Below are 15,531 nucleotides of genomic sequence, written 5' to 3' on the forward strand. Positions count from 1 at the left end.
TGAGCTCTCAACTGTTCCCACTGCCGTGCCTGCTTGCTGTGACACTTCCTCACTGTGAAGGTAAGCAATGGATCTTATCCCTCTGGAACCTTAACAAGAGATAAGAGTGTCAAAAATGTATCTATAACACTGCCCTGCCCCATAAGCAAAAGGCAAAGAAACACAAATTTGACCTTTTTTTTTAAAAAATGTCTTACTAGGTAGTCTAGACTGGCCTCAAACCTGAGATCATCCCAGTTCAGTCTCCCCAGTACTGGGACTGCAGGTGTGTGACACCACACTTAGCTAAATCTGCTTATTTTTACAACACACACAGACACACACACACGCACACGCACATGCATACGGAGGAAGGGTTGAGAAGATAATTTAGCAAAGAAGGTGAAGGATAAAATGGGTCAGAGGACATGTGGACGTGAAGAACTCTTCTTTCTGCACAGTTTCCAGTGCTAAAACGCTATTTTAAAAAGGAACGTGTGTGTGTGTGGGGGTTGGGTTGGATATGATCAAGATACATTTTATAGGCATATTAAATTGAAAAAAACATATGAAATTATATCAACAAGAACACTAAAATGAACAAAAAGAGAAATGTCAAAATTTGTTTAAAGTGAATGCCATGCCTAAACAGAAGGTAGAAAAGGGGGTGGGTCACTCCAAGTAGCATAGGGATGAACAGCTGACTCTGCACCCATGTTTGGGAGACAGATGAAATCCTGGGGTGGGTGGCAGATGGGGAAGTACTGCAAGCAAATGCTCCGCTGATTATTTACAGAATTAGAAATAACTGAGTGATGCAATTCTGAAGATGTTTTGGCTTACTACAGGCCTCAGAAAATAACTGTGTTGTAGAGAAGAAAAAGATTTGACTGCGGATGAAAATGTAACAGGGAAGCCAAGAAATGTAGAGCTAGGCCAGACCTGAGAGCCAGTACAATCGTTACGTGCATATTGGTATGTGTATATGTTCATGTAAAAATAATGATGCATTTCCAGGCAGTGGTGGCGCACACACCTCTAAACCTAGCACTCAGGAGGCAGAGGTAGGCTGATCTTTGTGAGTTCAGGGCCAGCTTGGTCTACAAAGTGAGTTTCAGGACAGTCTAAGCTGTTTATCAGAGAAACTCTGCCTCAAAAACCAAACCAAACCAAACCAAACCAAAAAATTAAAAAAAATAAAAATAATGATGCATATATGTCCTGGCTCTGACCACTGGAAGGACCGAAAAGCAAAGTCATTCCAGGAGCAATGAGGCTACTCAGGATCCAGATCTCAGTTATGCCAACCACTGGCCACAGAGAAGCAGGCCCAGGCATGGGCAAAGATGTGAGATGACCATGGGATAAGTATCTTCTTATGTCAGAAACTGACCCCCAATATGACAGGGGCTTAACACACCACAGCCAGCTCGAAAGGATTGGGAAGGGCCAATTCTGGGACAATTTGAATAGCAGAGTAAATAAACATACTAGTGGAATCTAAACCATTAAAAATGTGAATGCATGTTGCCGAGAAATAAGCCACTGGCTGGGAAGAAGGGACTTCGTTAGAGTGGAATGACCAGGACTGACTGTTAAACACGACACCAGGCTGCTGTAATTATCATGATAAACACTGGATCAGGCGAGACTTACCAATAAGTGCGCAATCCAGGGGAATTCTGAAGAGGCACATGACCCACAAGTGTCTTCCCAGGGGCTGTGTAGAACTTGAAAAGAGTAATTCTACAGTGGGGAAGTGGCCGGTTCTTAAGTGATCAAAAATAAATACTGCTTGGGGAAAGTTAGAGGGACAATCAATGTGACATCCTGAAAAGGACACAGTGTCACTAACCCACATTTCAGCCAGAAGGCAGACCCTCAATCAGACACAGATCCAATGAGGGCCATTCTCTAGAACCAGTCAATGACTCTACCATTCAACCCAGGTAGACTGATGCAGGCAGACCGAGTTTGCAGCCATTCTGTGCTACATTGGAAAAATTTTGTTTCAAAAAAAAAAGGAAGTACATACTAAGCATGTGCAATAAAGGACATTTTTAGACCAACAAAGACATTAGGAACACGGGTGGAAAAGAACTATGAAGTGATGGGGTCAAGAGCCCCTTGTGTTAGCAAATGCACACTGAGGCTTTGGGAGGAAAAGGTCATTCATTAGATGACTTCAACAACTGCATGGTGTGTGTGCGTGGTGGGAGGACAGAGAGAGACAGAGAAAATACAAAAAATCAAAAGGAAAAAACTTAGGAAATGAGGTAAAAGGTGAATGAGTATTCTTTATACATTTTTGCTTCATGACCTTTCTTAAATTTGAAATTATTTCTAAATAAAACATTTGAAAAATTATTTTAAGTTCAAAACCAGTATAAATGCAAAATCTCTATAAACATACAGGATGAATGAGGAGATTTAGCAATGTGCATTTTAAACGGTAACTCAGTCAGTAAGCACCTGAGACCTGGAGAAAAGTTCAGCTCTGCACAGCTACTGCCACCATCTCAGAGCCCACCCTGACAAGGAGGGCCCTGTGAGACTCACAAAGGAGGGCATAAGCAGGGACCTTGACTGCTGGTCTCTCAGACCACCTGGAGAAACAGTGCTGGCATGGCTGTAACCAGAGTGTGAAACACAGGTCACAGACTGGGGCACACGAAGTGCAATAAAGCTTAAGCTTACGATGAGGGAGAAAGGCCCCAGGAGGGTCGTGGGTGGTTCATCTGTCTGGGTTTAGGGTAAAGACTGCATAAAAGTGCACCGGGACAGCAAACAAGATTTATTTGTCAGAAAACTAAGACAAAGGAGAGCTGGCCACCTACAAGGGAAGAGTGACAGAGCCCACCTGCACGCAACTGTTCTCAGAGTCCCTGATGCTAAGAAAGCAGCAAAGAGAAAAGAGGAACCTGAGCCAAAGGAAAAGACACTGAGCGAGGGGACGGTGAAAATGGGAGTGCCTGCTTTTGCCAGCCTGCCAATACGGCATCCTGCAAACCCAAACAGAGGCACGTTCCCAGGGTCCTGTCACACCAGACACCAGGGAAAGGATGAGCACGTCTCGCTGGCACTGAAGAACTCTGCAATGAACTCTGTTACTGTGAACATCAATGAAATAAGTACGTTCAGAGTCCACAGCTCCACCGGGGCAAGGAGGCACATCAGGGTGGTCACGTGCTCACCCCAGAATCACAATGAAATCACAGAAAACAAATGCTCAACAAAATAACTAAACAAAATTAGAAGTCAGTGGGGGACTAAAGATTATTTAGCCCAAGAATTCTTAATAACAAACAGGGTTGTTTCTTTTTTGTTGTTGTTTGTTTGTCTTTGCTACAAAATAATTTAAGATAGTGTTTCCCTGTGTAGCCCTAGCTGTCCTGGAACTCCCTCTGTACCCCAGGCTGGCCTCAAAACTCACAGAGATCCACCTGCCTCTGTCTCCTGAGTGCTGGGATTAAAGGTGTGAGCCATCATCACCTGGCTGTCCTTTTTTTTTTTTTGGTATGCTAGGCGGGCTGGCCAGTGAGCCAGCCTGTCTCCAACTCCTTCATGCTGGAGTTACAAGCGTGCCATTTTCTAAAATAAATAAAATGAAATGGAATAGAATAAAATAAAATGCAGGGGTTCCGGAGGTTAAGCTCAGAAAGTGTGTCACCAACTGGGCATCTCCTCAACCCTGTAGGATTCTATTATGGGTTCCGATAGGAGAGTAGTCAAGTCCATGAAGACAGGCAACAGAATGGTGGCTTGCCATGGGGGGAGGCAAGGAGAACAAGGAGTTGTTTAATGGAGTAGAGTCTCTGTTTTTCAGGATGCAGAGTAGATGACAGTGATGGATACACAAGATGGGTCCCCTTAGCACTGCTAACTTGTACACTTCAAGTGGTGAAGATAGTAAGTTTCAGTTTCCACTATTTTGTCCAATAAAAAAGAAACAGAAGAAGAGGAGGAGGAGGAGGAAGTAGGAAGAGAAAAGACAGACAGACAGGAACCCAAAACAGGCAGGGATATCTTTATCTCCCAGGTGCCATGCAAGTGATGACCATCCTGGGGAAGCTGTGAAGGTCAGGGCACAAAGACTTTGCTTTCTTGATACGACAACTCTGGCCACATCCTGGAGCTCCCCCAGCCTCTGACACACTGACTTTTTTCAACAACAGTAATTCCCTGACTCGCCTAGGATGATATACACCCCAATCTGATTAATATTTGGTAGAAGAAGTGCTTTTTGGAGAAACGGCAGGTGCATATTGCAGTAGTCTTTGACTTCACAATCCAAGGATTTCTTCAGTCTGATTCCATATTCCAGAAACCACAGAAAGACAGACAATGGAGAGGGAAGGAGGGATGTCTTCACAGGAAGGTCAAGGGAAGGGGAAAAGACACGCTCCTAGTTACCTAGGTAACCACAGAGGACTGTGATTGGCTGACTCTGGAGCAGTGTTTCAATGTGAAATTGGTCATGGCGATGGCAGGAACAGGCAGGCAGGTGTGTGTACCCCTCCTTTGCTGGTTGCTTTCTAGTACTGCTTCTCAACAGAGTGGTCGTCTGGGTTGTTCAGAGGGTCTGCCTTAACAAACCTCAACTCTCCTGTTAAGACTGCAGGAAAGGAACAAGCAGAATCTCCCCACTCCAGAACCAGGACCTACCAAATCTCCTTCTCTCCCATTAGCCCCCACACTTACACTCTCACCTATGCTCATTCATCTTACTCATTCCTACAGAAATGAGCCTGCTGAGCTGGGAAGATAGCTCGGTGGGTAAAGCACTTGTCATGCAAGTTAGAGGACCCGAGTTCGAATCCTTCAGTTTTGCAAGATGCAAAGAATACTGGAGATAGTGATGAAGACACAAGATGGGCCCCTTAGCACTGCTGACTTTACCCTTCAAAGTGCATGGAAAGCCATACTCAGTAGCATGTGTCTATAATGCTTATGCTCCCATCATGAAATAAGAGGCAGACAAGAGACTCTCTAGACAGCCAGCTTGCCTAGAGTATACAGCAGCAAAACACAAAAGCCTGTCTCACAAGGTGGAAGATAAGGACAGACACCAAAGATCTGCATGCAGAAACATGAGCACAAACATATAGGAACAGAGGAAGGAAGGAAAGAAGAAAGGCCTGGAGAAATTGTGGAAAGTGTGGCCCAGAGTGTACCCAGGCTTTCCTCTATGCCTCTGCCCCAAGCAAAATGCTGCCGCACGGGAGCTCTCACTCTAGCAGCCTCGGCTGAGCGTCAGGAAGGCCTTTCCACAGGGACACGTGTGTAGTCGAGAGTCAGCTTACCCAAAATTACAAAGCCGCTCAAGGGCAGACTTCAGTATCCCAAAGGTAAGTCAAGAATGAGGCTGGGTTCCATTTCATTCCAGAAGGGACTTTTAGAAAAGGGCAAAGCTGAGGATCAAAACCCTGGGGACTCCTCAATCCCAACTGACTAGGCAGGCGCCATCAGCCCTGCCTGCTGTGAGAGTCCAGTAGAAAGCGGGAAAGGTTAGGTAGCCAACCAAGTACACGTACTTTCCTTACTTACTGGGGTTTTTTTTTCTTTTTTCTTTTTTTGGTCTGGGCCCTGGATAGGATATACACGCTCCAAAATAAATGGCTGTATTGTTTAAAAAAAAAAAAAAAAGGATAGCCAACCAATTCTTACTTGTTCCATAGGCAAACCCAGCAGTTCAGCCCTACTGCTCCCAGGAGGAGGTAGAGTGACTCCATCTCTCTGGCAGGTCTCATTAAGTTACTGCTCCAAGCAAGTCCCCAAACAAATGGCTGTCCCTTCCAAATGAAGGGCCAGTTAAAAAACAACCATGTGCTGAGGCAGTCTGATTTCTTGGGCAAAGCTTCTTCAGCTAAGGGATGATGCCACCCTTTATCTCTCTTTAACAGCCCGTTTCTGCAGAGATTGAAAGGGGGAGTTGTACTCTCATGGCCTTAGAACAAGTGACCCAGGACTTGAGAACTAAGGGATGGCAAGTTTCTTTGTGCACTGGGGGTGGGGGAGGATGGGTCAGAAGCACACATTCATTTCACACACCTTCATCGTCTGGGTTTAAGTGCAGAGGAAGTGTGAATTCTGGGTGCTACTTTATAAAAAAAAAAAAAAACCATTGATGCCACATTCAAATCAAGCTATGACAAACAGTGACTTGTGAGATACCCTTTTTACTCTTCTGTTTTACCCTACCTTCTATATAGAGAATTTGACACCAGAACAGCAGCAGCAGACATGGGGGCGGTGGTGAGTACCAACACCTGTCTGTCACAACCACACTGTTGATCACCTCCTAGATGTAGGCCCAGTGAAAGGCGCGCTTACAGGAGGAGTAACACGAGGAAGAGGCAAGTGCCCTAGCCATCTCGGCACAGAAGGGAGAAGGGGAAAAGCTGGAACACAGTACCCAGCACTCACATCCCTACTGCTGATACACAGACTTACAACTTAGGACAGAGCCACTGGAGACGTATGAGCCAGGCCTGGTGATGGGTCCCTGCATAACTCTATATGAATGAACATCTGGTTTGCATTAAGAATGAAGGAAACTGACCTTTCCAACTGACAGGATTTTAACAGCTGCAGTTTTTGTCCAAACATAGATGCAGATTAAAGAGAAACATTCCTTAATAGCACCTTAAAACCTAAGACTAAAAGATCAGGTATATCCTTTGGAAAGCTTCAGAATGTCAGTACAGTGGCCAGGCCTGTGGACACTTTATATATTTATGGTGAACTGAGTGGGAAATGATGGCCCATCATGCTTTAGAATGATTAGTGTGTCTGAGAAATTACAAGGGCAATAAAATGGCCACAGGGTCACTGGGAGCCATGCTTGGCTGAGCTATGAGGTCTGTGTCAGTTGCTTCAGCTGGTCTCTGGGGGAAACCCTGGGGCCCTATTTGGCACAATCTGGCTGGGCAGCCTGAGGAACCCACTCTGGAAGGCTGGTAAAAGTGTCTTCCCCTGTGCAGGGGCAGGACACAGCACCAGACACACACTCCAAGTCCAGCAGCCTAAAGGATGTAGAAGCCTCAACCAGCAGCCTACAGCCACTGTACCGGGACTGGGCCATCTGGTGGACAATTAGGGTCCACTGTTAGTCATAGTGTTGGCTTGCTGAAGAACATCCCTTACAAGGTCTGGAGCAAAAGCAGGAGCATCTTTCCAAGATGAAATTGACAAGAACACAGTGTGTAAAACAAGATACAGACATCCATCTACCCATCCCACTCTATGCCACTGCACCTTGGCTAGACCTGGGGTGTGAGCTGATAAGTTTCTTCCCATCTAGTGAACTCCCTAACATAACCTAAAATAAGCAAGTGCAAGTGAGTATGACTTACCCCGTGTTTGTCCCTCAACCGTCCCACCAAAGTGATACTTACAAGCAAAGGGTTTCAGGACCCAAATGAACCAAATGTACCATGTAAACCAAAAAGAACAAAACACATAAATAAAAGCAGCCAGAGACCTTGGCCTTAGGAAGTCTGGGCCATCAAGGGACATTCTGGCTAGACTCGCTGACGTGTGATTGTGGCATTCACTGACAGTTGCCATGATAATCATTACAAGAGCCAACAGGCTGGGATGAGAGAGTATGTACTGGCTGTAGACTTGTACACAGCTCTCAAAAGCAAACAAACCTCTAGTCCAGCAGTTCTCAACCTGTGGTTCGTGATCCTTTGGGTGGGGGTCAAATGACCCTTTCACAGGGGCTGCATATCAGATATTCATATTACATTCCTAACAGTAGCAAAATTACACTTATGAAGCAGCAACGAAAGTACAGGTTGTGAGGGTTATCACAATATGGGAAACTAAAGGTATTAATTGGCGCAAAGCTCTGATGACTGTCAGTCACTTAGGACTGTGGGGCATAGAGTCACCACTGCTAGCCCCAGAGTTCAGAGGGTTGGTGAGCACAACATTCCCCCAGCCTCATAGCTCTCAGCTGGGTTGCTCCATAGAGGTTGCAGGTTGCTTTTGTCCCAAAAGGTGTGGGATCTTCTTCACTCCAGCCAGTAGAACTCTGACTCAACCACCACCAAGCACAGTCCCATTAACACCAACACCCAAGGGCTCTGCCTGGAGGTTCCATAGGAGTGGCTGTGAGCCTGGTCTATGATACAAACAACAGGCTATATTCAAGTATTTTGAATTCCAGACCAAATGTTCTCCAGTTTCAGAGGGTTTTAGCATCTACATAAGAGACGGGAAGAGAGGAAGGTGTATTAGTCCTGCCAGGACAAGAATAGAAGACAGGTTTCTGTTCACCAGGGGTATATACCACACAACTGTGCCTCACTCTGAACAGATGGGACCTGTAAAACCTGTTGGAGAATCTGGATGCTGTATTCAACCATGTGACTCCAAAGATCTATCAGCTATTAAAGACATATCATCATACCAAACCTGGGCCCCCTCTCCTTCCCATAGTGCACTGAACACAAGTAATATCCCAAGTTAGCAGGAGTTAAGAACAGCAGCCATAATGGTAAATGAAGACAGTAGCAATAACGGCAGCAGCAGCAACATCAAATACCTCCAGAGCGTTTCCTAGGGGTCTGGTGCTGCTTTGAGGGGGCCAAATGCACTGTGTGATTTAACTCTGGTAGTGGACAATAAGGTGGCCATGATGTGTGACTATCCTTTTACAGACAGGAAACCTTGCTCCAGGTCACACAGGGTGGGGCTTGCACTACATCTGCTGCAGCACGGCCCACAGCTGCCTCTGAATGGCCAGGCTGTCCAGAATGGAGTACACTGGTGGGCGCTGAGAAGAGCAGAAGCACCCAGGGAACACACGAGGAGCAGGAGGAAGACAGAGGACATAGAAGCCTCGCTGACTGCAGGGGCTGGCGTGGGTGAAAGGGCCGTTCCCGGGTACACTCACCTTCACGCTCCCCACTTGTCTTCATGCTTTTTGAACCACCCTCTGTACCTTTAGCCTTCTCAGCGTCTTCCTGGGCATCTTCTGCGGGCCCTCTCTCCTCGTCCTCCTCCTCCCCAACGTTTTTGTAGTTGGGTCTCTTTTGCATCCGCTTCTTGCCCTTGTGTTTGTTCATCTCAAGGGACCGCTCAAGTGTCTCAGTGGGCTTAATGAAGCACCGGATGCTGGGCTTGGCCTGGGTGAATACAAGAAAGGTAACACATGAGTTGGGATGCTAGAATCTCAATGGGTGTTGCCAGAGGCCCTGCCTAGGCAAGTTACATCCAAAACAGTCACCACTAATTCTGAGTTGGTGGCAGGACTTTTACCAACACTCTCCCCTTCATTATGAAGCAGCTAAAATGCCAGCTACCATTTATGGCTTGCTATTCTAGGCCTGGTGGTGAAGGCTTACAATCCAGACTACTTAAGAGGTTGAGATAGGATGGTCTCAAGTTCAAGGCCTGCTTGGGCTACAGAGTGAGTTCCAGAACAAGCTGGGCAACTCAGTGAGACCCTATTTCAAGAAAAAAGGAAGGCCTGGAATGTAGCTCAGTGGCAGAGTGCTTGCCTGGTATGTGCGATGCCCTAGGTCCCCTCCTCAGTGTATTTCAGAATGTGCATGTACACGTGCGCATAAGAAATGTCGCCTCTTACCAGGCCAGCTCTCCGCACCCCAAGCATCAATTGTCTACCCAGCAAATATTCTGGTGTGCTCTGTACGCCATCTTTCTGAGAGGTGAAACTGTTATCACCTCACTCAAAGTCTCCAGAAACCCATGAGGAAGTACTGTTGTCCCAGTTTTATAGATGAGGAAGCAGCTTGAGAGTACTGAATGATCTTCCCAAGGTCACCAAGCCATGAGGAAGTAGAGCCTCAAATCTACACACTACCTGCATAGTTGCTAACACAGTGACAACAAACTGATATTATTATAATTAGCATTTTTTGAGGGGGAGGGTTGAAACAGGTTTCAAGTGGTCCAGACATGCTATGCAGTAGACAATGACCTTGAACTCTGGATCTTTCTGCCTCTACCTCCCAAGCAATAGGATTGCAGGCTTGTATCACTGTGGCCACTTTATTGACTTGTATTTGTAGTGAGTAAAATGCTACACGGCTAAGAAACTAGAACAGCAGCATGCCTTGCTATTACAAAAGCAAGCTGGTCATGTGCCAGCTCTCCATGTAAGAGAACTTGCTAAGCGTCAATGAGCCAAAGTCAGACCAGCTCCATAGGAAAATGTTTTCTCTAGGCAGAGAAAGGCAGAGGTCTCAGAGAAACAAAAAAGGCCCCTGCCATCAGTGCATCCTATACTCCTATATCTCTGTCTTTACAACTATGATATACAGAAAGTATGGGTTTATTTTACAGGTGAGGAAAATCAAGGCTTGGAAGGGTTGGATTTGTTTGTTGCGGGAGGTCCTTCCGCTCCTCCAGCCAATAGCCACTGAGATACCAGCCCATTGGGGCGTGGTCTCTCTCCCTTTAAAAAAGCGGCTACTTCCCTCCTTGCTCTCTCTTTGCTCCTGTGCCTTGTGCATGGAGCCAGCAGTTTAACATAAATCATCTCGCAGTGGCTTTTCTTGCTGCAGTTCTTTATATTTTCCTTTTAGACACCTCAGATTGACTTCAAGTCCCCACGCAGCCTATCGTTTGCCTCCCTACGTGGATTTAAACTCCACAGGTCCGTGTAGTCTCTGCCCACGTGGTTTGCTCTTTTCTGAGTCGTTTTCAAATCTCCCTTGCAAGCACAGCTCTTAAGTGGCGCGAACCAGAGCACGCAGTTGCGGGTTGCCGAAAGCTGCAACCCCTCAGGCGACTCTGTCACTTGGAGGCATAAGTGGCTTCCAGATTGCTCTTCTCTACCCCTGGATTCTGGGTTTCTGGTTCCGTCTATGGAATTGATTTAATTACATTTACTTTGTTGAGAAACCCGCATTTTCCAGTTTTTAACATCTACTAAGGCAGACACTGAAACAGGACCCCGTTTTCATCGCAACTTGGCAACAGCGCCACCTGCTGGATAATAGGTAATATGGCAGTTTTCGTTTCTAACACAAATTGTACTGCTTTGTTTTTACTAATACAATGGATTAGTAAATTTGTATTTACTAATACAATGGATTACGTCATACAAGGTTTATATGATTATTGGGATACCTTAATTTGCTTGTTACTAGGTTTCAGTTTTCTTTTCCATATTCTATCATTAAGGAAGAATATGGCACTCCTAAGAACAATAGAATCTTTACGAACTAATAATGAACAGAAGAATATGGCATTCCTAAGAATGATAGAATCTTTACGAACTAATAATAAACAACTAATTGACAGGATTAAAATTATTGAAAATCAGAGGTTATCTGAACAAGTGGATACTATGACAGACAAAACTGACTCCATATGCAAGGGTACTAGAAAGTTACCTGAAAGGGTTCAGGCTGTTGAATTTGACGTTCAGACTTTATCACAAAGTTTTGATAAGGTAACAGACAGAATGTACCTCCAAGATGGGAATCTACATGATATACAAGAAAAGTTTAAGGAGGACATGTTATCTTTGAAGGAAAAAATTAAAGCTTTGGAATCACAGGTGCAGAATGGGTACCAAAAATTTGATACCTCAGTGAAATCACTGGAAACATATACAGGTCAGGAGATTCAGGATTTAAGAGAGACAATGATAAAAAGATTTGAAAAGATTGGAGAAATTATTGGAGCTGGTGAACAGAGTAAGGAGGCACAAGGACAGGATACAATGCCTCTACCAGCTATTAGATCTGGCTTACCCAGGGTTTTAGCGACATACCCTATACTTAATTCTGACAAAGCGTCAACTTCTAAAGGCTCAAAGGGAGTCAGAGAAGCTAGATGGACGCCAATAGCAATGAATGATCTAAAAAAAAAATTAAGCAAGCTATTGTTAATTTTGGCTTGCACTCTGCATATGTAAAGGAAATGATAAGGACTTGGGCTTCTAATGCTAAAGCTACTCCCCATGATTTCCATCAGTTAGTGTCTGCAGTTTTAGATAATGGACCTTCCTTGATGTTTGGAATTTATTTCAGAGAAGAATCCAAACATATGAAACAGCAAGGAAGAGCAAAAGGTGTTGAGGTTTCGCAAGATCAAATTCTTGGTGCAGGAGAATATGCTGATCCACAGGTCCAAGCTCTTTATGACGATGAAGTACTGTGTCTATGTCACCAAGCAGCTTTAAATGCTTGGAATAGGATACAAGATCCAGCAAAAAGGGTTGAATCATATACCAGAATTAGGCAGGGACAGAGAGAACCCTTTATTGACTTTTTGCAAAGATTAACTAAGGCTCTGGACATAGGGGTAACAGACCCAGAAGCTAGACGAATACTTCTTGAAACTCTAGCTTTTGAGAATGCAAACAGAATGCAAAAAAATAATTGGGCCTTTAAAGTCTAGATCAGCACCTATGGATGAATATTGAGACGTTTAGCTATAATGATGAATCTTGGGTAGGATAAGCGATTTCCAAAGCAATGAGGAGACATCAAACTGCCAAGTGTTTTAATTGTAGTAAATTAGGACATATGAAAAGGGATTGCAGGCACAGAATTTCTAGGAATAATATCTCTTCTGGGAATGACAAAAATAGGAGACCTCGGCCTTCAGGTATGTGTAGGAGATGCGGTAAAGGCCGACATTGGTCCAACGAATGCAGGTCAACAACAGACAGACAGGGCAACCCGATATCATCGGGAAACTCCTTGAGGGGCCTCTCGCAGGCCCCCAAGTCAACAGTGGCCTAGTCATTCCCAGTCACAGTGGAGAACGTGCCTCACCAAGAAAATTAAAAGCTCCAATTTCTGCTGTAAAAAGTAATACTGGTCTAAATGATGAATTAAGCGTGGAGGATTAGTCAAAAAACCCAGTAGGACAGAGTAAACATATATTTTGGCAGACTTCTATTAATGATCAAAGACCAAAGCTAAGAGTCTGTATAAATGGCACTTTTATTGAAGTCTTATTAGACACAGGTGCGGATGTAAGTATCATTACTCCAGAATCTTGGCATCTGAATTGGCCTCTTCAAGAGGTAGATGTTCAGTTCCTGGGAATTGGAACCCTATCTCGTGTAAAACAAAGTACAAGATGGGTTGAATGCATAGGGCCTGAAGGGCAAATAGGAAGACTAAGGCCATATATTGCCAATATTGCAATAAATTCATGGGGCCGTGAACTGCTACAGCAATGGAATACCCAGATTAACATTCCTGTAGTTCCAGGAACTCATAATTCTGGGAAGGATATGATGAGGTATTATGGGAAAAGGTCACCAGCCATTCAGGCTGTACAAGAACATACAGCAAATACCAAACCTTTAGAGGTACCAACAGCCCTACCTTTAAAATGGCTAACTGAGAAGCCAATATGGATCAAACAGTGGCCTCTAGCTGAAGATAAATTACAGGCATTGGGGGCTGGAGATATGGCTCAGTGGTTAAGAGGATTGCCTGCTCTTCCAAAGGTCCTGAGTTCAATTCCCAGCAACCACATGGTGGCTCACAACCATCTGTAATGGGGTCTGGTGCCCTCTTCTGGCCTGCAGGCATACACACAGACAGAACACTGTATACATAATAAATAAATAAAATTAAAAAAAAAAAAGAAAAAAATTACAGGCATTGGAACAGCTGGTGCAAGAGCAACTAGATGCTCACCATATTGAAGAATCAACCAGCCCTTGGAATTCTCCTGTGTTTGTTGTAAAAAAAAAATCCGGTAAATGGAGAATGGTGACAGATTTAAGAGCTGTCAACAAGGTAATTCAACCTATGGGCCCACTACAATCTGGAATTCTTTTGCCTTCTCTATTACCAAAAGGATGGCCTCTTATAGTTATTGATTTGAAAGATTGCTTTTTCACTATACCGTTACAAGAAAAGGATAGAGAAAAATTTGCCTTCACAGTGCCTACTTATAATAATTCTCAGCCTAATAGGCGATATCAATGGACTGTCCTCCCACAGGGTATGCTCAATAGTCCTACATTGTGCCAATATTTTGTAAGTAACCCATTGGAAATAATTCGTAAACAATTCCCCAAGTCCATAATTTATCAATACATGGATGACATCTTGTTATCTGATTCAAATAAAGATACTTTAGAAAGGATGTTTGAAGAAGTAAAGAAAGTCTTGCCTAGGTGGGGATTACAAATTGCCTCTGAAAAGATTCAAAGAGGAAATTCTATTGATTACCTAGGTTACAGAATAGGGTTAGAGAAAATTAAAATGCAAAAGGCACAAATTAGGAGAGACCGGTTAAAGACTCTTAATGACTTCCAAAGATTGTTAGGAGACATTTCCAGTCTACGACCAGCTGTTGGGATAACACCAGATCTAATAGTTCATTTAAACAAAACCTTAGATGGTGATAAAGATTTGAATAGTCCAAGAAAACTGACAGCTGAAGCAGAAAAGGAACTGACAATGATTGAGGAAAAATTACAGGAGGCACATGTGGATAGGGTGAACCCAAATCTTAGCTGCATCCTAGTCATATTGCCTTCCAGAATTTCTCCTACAGGGATTCTAATGCAGAGGGAAGATATTATTTTAGAGTAGATATTTATACCTAATAAACCAAGTAAAAAATTAAAAACTTATGTGGAAAAAGTCTCTGAATTAATTATAAAAGGTAAGCTGAGACTTTGTCGACTAGCAGGTATAGACCCAGCAGAAATTATAGTGCCTTTTACTACTGAAGAAATAAAAAAGTTATGGGAAGACAATGAACTGTGGAAAAGAGCTTGTGCTAATTTTTTGGGAGAAATTAATAGCAACTATCCCAAAAGTGGTAGACTTAACCTCATAAAGAGAACTTCTTGGATTTTTCCTAGAATTGTATGTGATGCTCCAATAACTGGAGCCCGTACATTCTATACTGATGCAAATAAATCAGGGAAAGCAGGTTACAAGTCAGATAAATTGAGTAAGGTGGAACAAAGCCCTTATAATTCTGTCCAGAAGGCAGAATTATACGCCATTCTTATGGTGCTAAGGGATTTTAAAGAACCTCTTAATATAGTTACAGATTCACAATATGCAGAAAGAGTTATCTTGCATATTGAAACTGCTGAATTTATACCAGATGACACAGAGTTGACTTCACTGTTTATCCAGGTACAAGACATAATCAGGAATAGGCTTTGTCCGATGTACATAACACACATCCAGTCCCATACAGGTCTGCCTGGTCCTCTAGCACAAGGTAACGCTGAGATTGATCAATTATTAACTGGAAGCGTGTTGCAGGTCTTAGAATTTCATAAAAAGCATCATATCAATAGTAAAGGCCTAAAGAAAGAATTTTCCATTACATGGCAACAAGCTAAGGACATTTTATAAAGAGATGTCCTACTTGTTCTTTCTATAATCAAACACCGTTGCCTGCAGGGAGTAACCCAAAGGGTACTAAGAGAAATGAAATCTGGCAGATGAATGTGTTCCACTTTACGGAATTTGGTAAATTAAAATATGTACACCACACCATAGACACGTATTCAGGTTTTCAATGGGCTGCTGCCCTGAGCTCAGAAAAGGCTGATTCAGTAATCACACATCTATT

General features: G+C 43.7%; 1 protein-coding gene across 3 annotated transcripts in view; it reads right to left on the bottom strand.

Moving 5' to 3' along the window:
* Clec16a (C-type lectin domain containing 16A) overlaps positions 1-15,531 on the bottom strand; it is a 222,738-nt gene that overhangs the window by 146,720 nt on the left and 60,487 nt on the right. For 2 of the 3 annotated variants that reach the window (XM_057774918.1, XM_057774920.1), the window contains exon 10: positions 8,885-9,116. In XM_057774918.1, coding sequence (XP_057630901.1) covers positions 8,885-9,116 — 232 coding nt within the window. The remainder of the gene's footprint in view (positions 1-8,884; positions 9,117-15,531) is intronic. The other variant, XM_057774919.1, reaches the window with a different exon arrangement.

This window comes from Chionomys nivalis, chromosome 7, assembly GCF_950005125.1.
Source record: "Chionomys nivalis chromosome 7, mChiNiv1.1, whole genome shotgun sequence".
NCBI lineage: Eukaryota > Metazoa > Chordata > Mammalia > Rodentia > Cricetidae > Chionomys > Chionomys nivalis.